This window comes from Anser cygnoides, chromosome 2 (assembly GCF_040182565.1).
Source record: "Anser cygnoides isolate HZ-2024a breed goose chromosome 2, Taihu_goose_T2T_genome, whole genome shotgun sequence".
Taxonomy (NCBI): Eukaryota; Metazoa; Chordata; class Aves; order Anseriformes; family Anatidae; genus Anser; species Anser cygnoides.
Genome location: NC_089874.1, coordinates 127,822,615 through 127,834,782, shown reverse-complemented (window position 1 = coordinate 127,834,782; position 12,168 = coordinate 127,822,615). Strand labels below are relative to the sequence as shown.

General features: G+C 36.2%; 1 protein-coding gene across 1 annotated transcript in view; it reads right to left on the bottom strand.

The window, feature by feature from the left end:
- The window catches only part of PREX2 (phosphatidylinositol-3,4,5-trisphosphate dependent Rac exchange factor 2), a 176,295-nt gene that overhangs the window by 25,017 nt on the left and 139,110 nt on the right, over window positions 1-12,168 (bottom strand). Inside the window, exons 37-38 of the mRNA XM_048077003.2 lie at window positions 4,933-4,999; window positions 2,701-2,891 (exon numbers count right to left, since the gene is read on the bottom strand). Of these exons, the coding sequence (XP_047932960.2) occupies window positions 2,701-2,891; window positions 4,933-4,999 (258 nt within the window). The remainder of the gene's footprint in view (window positions 1-2,700; window positions 2,892-4,932; window positions 5,000-12,168) is intronic.

Sequence of the window (12,168 nt, the reverse complement as noted above, 5' to 3'; positions counted from 1 at the left end):
CAGAGATGTGGTCTAGGGACACCAGAAAGAGAAAACAGCACATGATGTGGTTATACGATTTCAAATTCTAAGGAAAGACCTTTCCATCCATCCTGTTTGTATATACAACAATAACTTCAGGAAATTGTTGTTTCTTGAAAAGACAAAACAGCTTCTTCAGCTTCTATCACTTCAAATAAAAGCACAAGAATCCCCTCTAAATATCTAAATAATAATTAAAAAAAATATCTAAATAATCTCTAAATATATGAGCTTTCTCCAGAACTTTTAGAAATTCAAAGCAAAAACTCTTTGAGAACCTATAAAATCTTATGGAATATACTCCTCTCTCCTGGAGGGCCTATCTTAAAATGTCTGTGATAATGTCAAGAGTTGATGGTTTTTTCCTCTGAACAGATGGTAGCCACAAAGGCAGTATTATTGCACAAGTGAAGTAATGGTATCTTGTACAAAAGTTCAAACGGGCTCTTCTGTAAAGCGAAACTAGTCATGCTTTACAGAAAAGTGTTTTCCACATCTACTTTACGTAAATGGTGATCTTGAACCCTTTAACATTGACATGGAGACCCACATGTAAAAACATTTAAACTCCATTCCCATTGCTTGTAATAGTGTCTTGAAATCCAATGTGTGTTGTCTTTCTAATATTTTGTGTTTTTTAAATACACTTAACTAGACATCTAAAAGTTTTAACCTTTGAATTAGCCCTAGTTTTGAGCAGAAATCTCATGAATTATTCCTTCTCATCTAAGAATTGCTGATTTTTTAAATCAAGCATGCCACCAGTTATTCAGCCACCAAATAATTCTGACTGGTTTGTGATCCATGCACTGCAGGTTAATACTTTATTGGGGCTATTAAAATTGCTCTGACTTTATTCTTAAATAGTAAGATTTTTTTGCCACAACTTTATTGGCAGGTTCAGGATCTGATCCATGAAATCAAGAGAAAACTTAGAGGAAGTTTCCTCAGTTTTATGCAAAATGGCAGAATCAAGCCCGAAGTCTTTTCTGATCATGTGAAATTTCTCTTATTCAATAAAGGGAAGTCTTCTGAAGGGCACTTGGGAATAAGGAATCTGTTCTTAAAAGCACAGGGCTTTGAGGAAATGGTAACTCATAGTAACTAACTGACATGAGGTCAGTCTAAGTATTAACGATTTTTTTTTTTCATTCTTAAGAGCTAATATTGCTTTCTTTTGTGTGCCTTACAAAGGGCTGATTTCCCACCCCCCTACAACAAATTTTGTTCACTCTCAGAGCAATGTTTATAAGCAAAAATGAGTTTAGGAAGCAGAAGTTCTGACACATGTAGAGGGACTATCTGTATCAGAAAAACTTCTTGTGAAGCTGTTTTAAACAAAGATAAAGAGCCAGAGAAAAGCTATCTTTACAGTCTTCTGAAATGACAACTTCATGCCAATCTACTCCATACAGCATTCCCATCTTCTTTGTCTAGTATTCCCATACAGTATTCCCATCTATTGGCTAGTGTTAAATAGTAGTCTTATTTAGCAATTGCCTAAAGCCTAGTACAGTAAACAGCATGTTTCATTCGCTTGTATCAATGATAAAGAGTAATACAAACAGTCTGTTGCAATCTCTGCTAAGAGAAATGGCAAGCATTGTTTTTATATAATTTAATTGTGTTGGCTGTATACAGAGCTTTTCCTGGTTTTCATGCCTGATAATCTGCGTTGTGGCTATAATGTATTTTTTTTCCCTAAGCCTCTTTTAAAGAAAAGACATTAGATAAAATTAGGGGAAAGTAATGCTCATTTTAATACAATGTATGGGTAACCAAGTCTGCTCAAATGAGGATTCATATAGGTCATATCATCACAGAATATCCCTAGTTGAAAGGGACTCACAAGGATGATGGAGTGCAACTCCCAAGGAGGATATTTTTAACGTTTTGCTAGCTGCAATCCACAGTTTGGAAATTTTATAAAGAGAGTTGTTATTTAGCATCAGATTTTTGGTAATAACTTGTTTTTGATGTTGTTGTTTTCCCCCTCTCCAATTCAGTCTTTGTTTTTTTGGTGAAATGTACATAAAATTGTATTCTGTCCAACTGGAATATAAACACTGCTGCCTTTGATAAATATTAAATACTAGTGAGCTCAATAATGACGTTACTGCCTTCTTTATTTATATCTATAGACACACATGTGTGTGTGTGTCTATTAAAATCTCAGAGTTGATGACAACAAAGCTCAGTTGATTACAGTCCAGTTCATTTTCTGGTATTGTGTTAATCACACCAGCTGTTCTATACTTCTCGTTATCGTATGGTACACCTGCAGAAAAGCATACCTCTTTTGTCTCATTTATCTTTTACTTGAAATAAGCTCTACCCAGAATACAAAGCAAATGCAAATTTCAGCATTTCTTGTCTGTATCAAGAATTTAATACAGTGTGTTATTCACCTAGGACACATTCCTTTTTCTGCCTTAGCAATTAAGACTCCTTGTATTTTACTGACTTGAATAAGGAACAATCCATCACAACTGCACAAAACAGAATCACACTGCTCATTTCTGCCTATCACTGCAAAAATACTGCCCACAATTCATCATAGATCTTTAAAGTGTATTAGATACTTAGTCACATATATGGAAAGACAGTGTAAGAACTTTCTCCAAACTGCAATGTCTGAATGACTGAGTGAAACAAAAGGAGGAAAATAAATTGCCATACCGGTGAACTCCGCTGTTGCACATAATGACGTGACAAGCTCCAAGCCTGTTGCAGAGTTCAGAAGAAACTGATAGCAATCCAACTCCAGAAGCACTGCAAGCAGTGTATGCACAGGCAGCGGTGCGCTTGGATCGGATAAATGACCCTATGAGTCGGTAAAGTTCATCCAAGCAATTGAGAGGCCTCATCAGCTGCAAAAGGGAAAAAGAAATTTAAACATTTGCTACCGAGAACATGTGAAACGCTCTTTTGGAGTAGGTCTTTACAAATACAGGTTGGAACAACAGGGCTGGCTAGGAAAGCCAAAGACAGATTCTGTAACATACATACAGATCACACGGTCTTCTGTTATGACTGAGGACAACTTTTTCAAACTTTTAAATTCTTACTGTCACTGACTTTTTCATTCTTAGTCCTGCCTACAGAGCTGTTTTTCACTTCTTTAAACTGAACAGGTCCATCAGCGCCATTTCCATTAATGGTATTTCCAAAGAAGGGAAACCACAAAGAGGCAACCTACAATTGTACAGGAGGGATGCCAAGCCTGGTTAATTGACTCACTGAGACAATCATTTTATCATTAAGGCACATTATCCTCTAGTTATGCAAATGGCTGGTTCCTAACCCGGACTAACAACATGGAAAAAGAAAAATGAACAGAAATGGCAAAACATACTACAAAACTCAACATTACTGTATGGAAAATAAATAATCCACCTAGAAAAGGCAGCTTCAAGCCTTCAAGAAGGCTGCTGTCAGAAGAGCCTTCAAGAGAAATCTGGCAATGAAAAGTAACATCTCATGGTGCTTCATGTAAAGGAGAGGTTCGCAACATGGTTTTGCAAAGCCCATAATTCCAAATTCCCTTTCTCTTTATTCCAGAAGCACTTTGAGATTCCAGCAAAACTCCATTAACCAAAGGTTAAGTCTTTTGAAAAAGAGATTCATTCCCTAGAGACATCTTTAACTAAGTAGGGAAACATCAGCCTCATTCGCCCATTTATGGAGGTAGCTTCACTCAAAAAAAGCATGCAGGTCAAGTAAATCAATTATAACAACCACCATATTTAAATCTGGGCACAAATAGATTTAACTTGGTTTACCTCCTATTGATTTAACTTGCATCCATTTAAATTGATTTTAGTTGGTGCCATTTACAAATGCAGAGCTATGAAGAACATAACAGAAGTCACGCCCACAAACTGACACCATGCGCTCACTCTTAGCTTGTTCCAACTACAAAATAAATGCATTACGTTAAATTAGCATCCCTTGGTTACCTCTGGACTATGAGATGCTTTTAACTCGCCCTTGGCCTTTTTACTAAAATAGATAGGGAACAGGTTTGAGGGTAACAAGCACTCTACATGTAAGCTAATTTATCCTGCTGCAGCTGTGACTGTTTAGAAAATTAAATTTCCTGACTCACAATGGAAGGAGAGGCACATGCTCTTCCTCCTCCCCTTCCACGCGGTCCAGCACAGAGCCAAGAAACAGGAGCTATCTGTCCATTAATGATTGTGCTAGATGATACGGTCATAAAATTTTAGTCTGTCATAAAGCTCAGCTGATGATTACTATATTTCTTAAGCCACAGTAACTCAATCACTTTTGCTTGTAAGTCAGTACAGACAAGACCTTAGGAATTTCTATATTTCTCCTTATTGGTCTTCAGTAGGGGTATTAACTCTCCAACAGTAGGAGAGAGCATTAAATGAATTTTCATAGCCCCTGGGATCTCTCAGCCACAGAGGTTTAAATAAAGATGAAAGTATTTGGAGAAAGCTGAAATGAGGAGGTTCAGAAGGAAGCCTTCTGAGTAGGATGCTGAAGGAGTATTTAATTTTTAACAGCAATTCCAATTTTTGGAACAAAAAAATTCTGCCTGTATGTGCCCCCACCAGCCCTTCACCCAACCCTGTGCATGCTCCTGGTGTGATTGCATTGCTCTGACAATGTGGCAAAAAAGAAAAGCTATGGTTCTCCTTCTGAGACACGCTGATGCCCTCCAGCTTCACCTGCGGATACAGAACCTCATGGTTCAGAACCACATACCCCTAAAAGAGAGGTGCAACAGAAAGCTTCAAGAGACTTCCTCCTTTCCTTATATCCAAAGCCCCTATAGCTTTGAATTCCATTTCTGAACAGAATAAAGAACACCTCAGGAAAGGATTACAATAACACAGTGTGTAACATACAGAGTTTAATTAGGCACTTAACATTTTTATTTACCTTATCTATGTAAGCTGCTTTAGATGTTGAATTTGCAGGCAGGTTTGACTTGTCCAGGTAGAATGCTCTGAGAAAACAAACAAAATAATGGTAAGACTGTTAATTCTTTAAAGTCCCAAACAAAATGTATCTAGGTGACTATTCTTAGACATCATCCTAAGATTGGATTTTTTTTTAATTTTTTTTTTAATTCCATGATAAGAGAGGATCAAGAATTAATACAAGGGTAAATAGGCACTAACGCCCTTTCTTTAAATTAATGAGGAACATTTTTCTTGTCCTGGAGACAAACGTTTCCTCAGCCCTTTGGCAGTACAGTGCAAAATTTTAATCCCTAGATAGTACAAAGACTAGTTCTGAAAGTGATTTTCACCAAAATATTCATTTTCATCACTGAAAGGTTTGTGGCAACTGTTTTGATTTTAATAGTGACTTTGGGTAACTTGGCATGTAAACAGTGCCTGAATCTCATGCACTGAAAGTTTTTGTTTGTTTGTTTTTGTTTGTTTGGTTTGGCTTTTTAATATTAGTTGTATATAGCTGCAATAACATCAGAACAGAATCCCAAATATGAAACATAGTACTGACATTGAGGAATACATATTCAAGCTCACAATATAAAAAGAAAGAAACAACAACAACAAAAAAAGCCCTGTAAGTAGTAAATATACATCATACAAGCAAAATGGTGTTTGCAATATGTGCACTCAGGCATGCATGTGTAAATTTAAAAAACAAAAAATAAAACAAACTGCCTTCCTATACAATTTCTGCATATTTCTTTGCAAAGGAATTGGTGCATGAAAGGAGAAACTACAGAAAAATGTCATTTACCTACACAACACAAACGTGACAGAGAACGCATTCTTACTGTATCAGGTGTATATACTACAAAGTAAAGCTTTTCAGCCCACATTTCCCTAGTTTCTTCTATAACCTTTCACTTTTCAATGAATAGTACCATTAAACGTTTCTATAAAATACACAGATGCTACCTGCGCTGTTTTAAAAGACAAAGGTGGCTGATGTTTTGTACAGAGGACTTCCATGCTTCCATCCTTCTCTCCTAAAACAGGAAAAGTTCTCTTTATCAACACCAGAGAGAAAGAGCTTTAGCAATGCTAAAGCATGGGAAGCGTGGAGCTCTTCTCCTGTCTCCTTTAACTCAGAAACCCTAGACGCTTTTTATTTTTCCTGTCTGCCTTACAAGTAAATTAATTGCTCACCACTGATGAATTAACATTAAATGTTCAATAGGCAGAGGAAATATCTTACATATCACAGTGACAAGACCTCAAGACTTGTTCTGTTGTTTGAAAAGCTCCTAAAACTGCTGGGGCCACTGCAAATAGAAACATCGACTGGGACTCCTGACTAGATGAAGCCTCCAGTGAGAATCATGAAACACCTACCCCTGCAGCAGTTCTGGCCACGGTTAAAAACAAAACACAAGCACACACACAGAGAACCAAAAACAATGAATATGGAACCTTTAGGAAAAAAAAAGAAAAAAAAGATTTTCTGGTGGAAACCTCAAGATATGAACCAGGTCTAGTGCCTGTGCACAAGGAGCAGACCTGGCTAAAGGTCACAGCCAAATCTTTCAAAGCACAGCAAAGAAAACTAATCTAGTTCTGTTATTCCATTAAGCCTGTGTACAATCCAGAATGTACTCTGTGTCAGAGGAAGCTGGAGACTATTGGAAGGAAAAGAGGTTTGCAGAGAAAATTACTCATAAATCACTACGAGTGGCCACAGCACATAAAAGCTACCTCAGCAGCAACAGGCCAACCTTTTCCTTTGTTAACAAAGCTAAAAACCGAAGCATCATCCTGCTATCCACTGGACATTATCAGACTAAAAGCCTCTACTCTTTTTTCCTGCTATGCTACAGGAAAATGTGCTTCATTCAGAGTCTGTTCAGTACTTCCATTCTCTTTGGGCTATTATTTCAGCAAATTCAGCTGCATTAAATGAAACCAAAAACCAAATACAGAACAGTACACACATTAATGGAGTACATGGAAAATAATCAACTCAGGGTACAGAATGAAGCAACACAGACACTAGAATAGGATATACAATTATAGGAATTACTATATTAATTCAGTCACTTGTTCATTAACCTAAAGAACAAACAAAAATCAGCTATACACAACATTAATTTTAAATATCAAAATATCCTGTTACCAATGAAACTATTCCCCCCACACAATCAGATAGCACTCCCAGATGTTTCTCAAGTGCTTTATTTTTATTGCTTTTCATAAAAACTGTCTTCAGTATTTTACAGAACATGACAAACTGTGGACAGCATATAAATTTCCAGAGCACTTCACTTAATTACTAAATGCTTGTTAAGGTCCTTAATCATATTTTATGGGAAAAGTTAATGGCAATCTTGGCACAGTGCCCAATTTGGACAATATTTTCTAATCCATTTGAAATGATCAAGAATGAAATCATAGTTCTTTGTCTGCAATTGTGATGCTGGTTTTGCTACTAAAAGCCTTACCATTTCTCTAAGTTGTAGTAGAAAAGCCTTTCTTTAAAAGAGAAAAGAAAAAAAGTAAAAACAAACAAAAACAACAACAAAACAATAAGCATTATAACAACAGGGGATTATTGCTATGTTCCAATTTTAAAGACATTTCCTATGTAAAAATGTCAAATAAAGGGACAAATATCTCAGGGAAAACTTACTATGGATTGAGGTACTAAACATCTTAGGGTTCAAAAAGAAAAACACTATCACAAAATTATTCTTTTTTTTTCTTTTTTTTTTTTTTCTCCTTTTTTCCAGAAATTCTCCTGGAACCTCCATACAAAGGAGACGCTGAAGTATCATTGTTTTTCCTAGTGAAGCAGTTTACAGGACAGCCTACAAAAATGATCTGGACACACAAAAGCTTGAAAAATTGAAAACAATAGCCCAAGGAGGCTTGACAACTGTATTTGACACATGCATTCGTAAGATCTTTGCACATTCAAAGAATTTAAGAAAAGCCAAGTTTCTAGACTTACTCTCAGACTGTTGCTCTAGGAAGCCCCTAGTTATCCTATCTGTCAATCACCCTTTCTTTGAAATATAAGAATAGCAAAGAAGTAATTGGGGGCAGAGGGGAGATAATTGGATTAAACAGCACTAAATAAAGGCAAGTTGGGCTGCTTTGCTGCTGTTACAATAAAGAATTATCTTTTATATTGTCTTCATAACTGTGGCATACATATAAAGAAATTCATACTGCCTTCAAAAGGAGGATGGAAATATCAGAGAATCACAGAATTGTAGGGGTTGGAAGGGACCTCCAGAGATCATCGGGTCCAACCCCCCAAAATATATTTGAATGCTACTTGATTTTCAGCCCCTTGGTCACAAGTTATTCAAGAAGCATGGTCAACAACATGGCAAAGAACACATCAATACAGAGGTGCAAACTTGGGGAGTGTTGGAATTGGTGTCCATTAATTTTCTTCTTCAGCTCCATATATATGTCTGTGACATAATTAATATCTCTCTGTATATGCACATAAATACACACATACCTATTTCTTTAATTAAAAAAATAAAAATAAATAAAAAAACTATATTTTGTCATCTCGTTGTTAACTATAGATGCATCCAGGTGTATAGCATGCATATATGTGTTCAAACATTTAGAAGCATATTTTTATATATACATGTGTGTTTGTATGTATATATACACATGCTTCCAAACTCAACTGTTTCTGTTGTATCAAGTACCCACTGCAGAAAACGATCTGCTGCCAGAGCAAACAAATGGCAATTGTCACATGTTTTTTCTAATAAATGGTAAATCTCAATAAATGATAAATTACCAAGCATATCTACACTCTAAACCCACACAAAGAGGTAGTGATTTTAAGCCATTTACTTGAAACCATGTATCTGAAAATATATTTTACAAATCTTCAGTTTGCAACAGTTGATACCTTGCAATGACAGAGACTGTTTAAACTGACAGTTACTTCAACACAGCATGATTCCTCCAAATTTTACTAGTGTTTCTACACTAGTTTGCAGTATTTCTGTTTCTCTATTCATGCTACAAGTCCAGAAAAAATAAAACTGTAATATTCTATCCCTATTTAGGTGCACAAGACAGGAATAGTTTTCATACACAGATAATACATTAAGATAACTCTACCAATTAAAGTCTCAGCATACTGTATTACTCCACAGAAGTTTGTACATATGAACAATCAGACAGCACAACACACAAGGACTTCCTACATTCCATGTTATACATGCCTAGAAAAATATGTATTTCAGCAAAAAGGGCAATGTAACAAGGCTCTGGTCTCATGATAAAATAAGATCATGGATGTAAAGGGGATTCTAACCCTAACGTCTTAATGATACAATCCTATGTACAGTATTATTAGGGGTTAGAGAAACGTTTAATTATTAGAAAAAATCTTCACAATAGTTTTGCAATTTTAAACTCTGAAACAGCATACATAGCAGTATTCTCACCATTCACAACTACTACTACGCAACCTGAAACACAAAACAGGAAATTTTAACACCGTGTGGCTCTGAAATTACCTTGGGTAATTAATATATTTGATGTGTAAGCCCCTCCTGGGTAACCCAGTATGCCAAGCCTCCTGCCATCTGTCTACTTCCTGGATCACTTGAAACTATCCTGTTTTACTAAGTGAAAGGGAATTTCTTGGGCCGCAAACCACTTACAGCTGCCTTTCTGCCTCTCCCATTATCTTCCTAACTGCCAATTCCACACTGAACACATTAGTACTAACTAATTGCTTCCACACTTGCCTATCACAGAGTGTATTTCCCCTTATTGGCTCATGATATTCCAGACATGGAATATACTGTTAAAATGATAACATGACACATAATCATAGGATGGTCAGCATTTCTATTACAGCTGTAGGCTTGGATTCATATCAGTAATCAGAAGTGAAAGAAAAGGCTTCACCTCTGACCACTGTAGATATACTTTCTCTACATTTGCAGAGGATAAAGAAAACAGAATGAACAAGATGTCCACCTCAGTGAGCAAAGACTCAGTGTATGTATGGGTCATTGAGGTTTTTTAGTGTAATCTGTCAAGATACATAATTTTCAATTTCAGAACATTATGTATAATAAATACCGATCATACTTTGTCAAAAGTCTGAAGATACAATGAATTTACACTCGCACAAAGAGTATATAACTGGAAGAGAAAAAAACACAAATCTAAATTCAAGCCAGCTGGGTATATCTTTTAGATCAGCAAGACAATTTAATTTACTTTGTCCAGCATCTTTCTATTCACTCTGGTCTTGCTTCACTTAGATGCAATGAATCTCAATTTCTGTTCTACCTAAAATGTTTCTCATTATGTTTGTCAGGAGACAAATTTAGCTATTATTTCCTTGTTATGTCCTTCAGAGTGAATGCTTAATTTTCAATCTTTCCTTCATAACGATTTTGCATTTAGAGAGAGTTCAGCCACAAACATCTAGTTCATTTAGAACCACATCTTAAAATTCTAAGAGGCATCAGATTTCCACTTTTTATAGTCATATAAACTACATGACAAATTAGTGTATATAGCATTGCAGTCTAGTTTTACTGTTGCATTTTTAAACACAATGCAACATACCAAATACCTGGTATTAAAAACCAGAAAATAGTATTTCACCTACTTCATAAATATCCCACTGAACTAAAAAGAGAATATTTTAATGGAATCACTCTCTGAAGCCTGTAAATCTGCTCAGGTTACTATTTTCTGAATTTGATGGCAATAGCGAAAATTGTAAATGAGCAAATCAGATAAACATGGGGGAAAGGAGAGTAAGACTAAAATCAAAGGACAATAGTGGGATGACAACAAACAGCATAAGCTTCCTAACTGCATGAGCAATTTGGTTTGGAGAAGTTCTGCACTGGCAACAGGGGGTGAAGAAATCTGCCAGTTTTATGATGGGCTTTAATGCATTACTTACAGGGTTTGATATATGATCTTGTCTTTGCGATAATGCAGGCATGGATCTGTAAGCTCGTTCCAGAAACAACCCCCTTCTCTCACTGTAATTAACTGTCTCTAAGTGGGTATGTCCTTTATGTCATTTTTACCAAAGTAACTATTAGAGAATTTTACTTCAGCCTGAAGCCATGAGTGCCATCACGTCTATTTTCTGCCTTGACTAAATTATACAGGATACAGAAAACATCACCTTGCCAAGAAGCCTGCAGCTTGAGAAGCTGCTGAGCGCATATACATGCACATATAAATAAAAAGAAGTTATATTCCACAGACATATTTTGTTCCATGCTCACAGAAATTCTAGGGGCAGAAACAGTTTCCTTGTCTTTAGAAAAGAATTCAAAAATAAAAATATTAAAACCTCATGGATTATAACAAGATATCCCTGAATAAAGGATTAAATTAAATTTGCCATCATTCTGTGGAAGGCAACTTATGCCATAAAATAGGTACAGGAGGCTTTAGAAAGAGAAACAGTTTGAAGTTACGTTGTAAATGAAACACTTTAAAATGACAAATATTACGTTCAATGTAATCAGATGTTCAGTGTAATGAGGGTAGTTAGCTAAATCATTTGTCATTAGATTCACTGATTATAATTGCTTCCTTAGCATAACAGACTTGCATTTACCTCCTAAAATTATATCAAAGGGAGCAGCAACATAGGATAAAGAAGAAAAAAAGGTCTTTTCCCTTCACTGCTTGCTTTAATTTTTCTTCTGTTATGGCTGTACAGCAGGCCACAAATGTAGCTGCCAATAACGCTGGACACAGCTGACTTCAAAGAATAGTTCCAAATCACACAGAATGGTAGGCAGGAAGGAAAGAATGCTTTTTTCAGGCCTTTTTTGTCTGTTGATGCACAGGCAAGTTAATTACTACACAGTGGTAATTATCACCCACACCAGTGGTGAGGATGGATAGCAATCCTCAGCTGCCTTTCCTGCAGCACAATCTTATCTTTGGAGTGAAGAACTGGGTCATCATATAGTCAGCGAAGTCACAAGAAAGTGCCATGCTGGGGATAAAAGAAAAGAAAAAATAAAAGGAGGCAGAGCGCTCCGAACCTCACCTTCATCTATTCCCTTGATCATTCCTCTCTGAATCTTCCCAATTCAAGCCACCATATTATTGGGAACCAAACCTCTAAAGTGTTTAGATATCTAAATGTAAGCATAGGTGCTGAAGACACATCAAAATGCCTATTAAT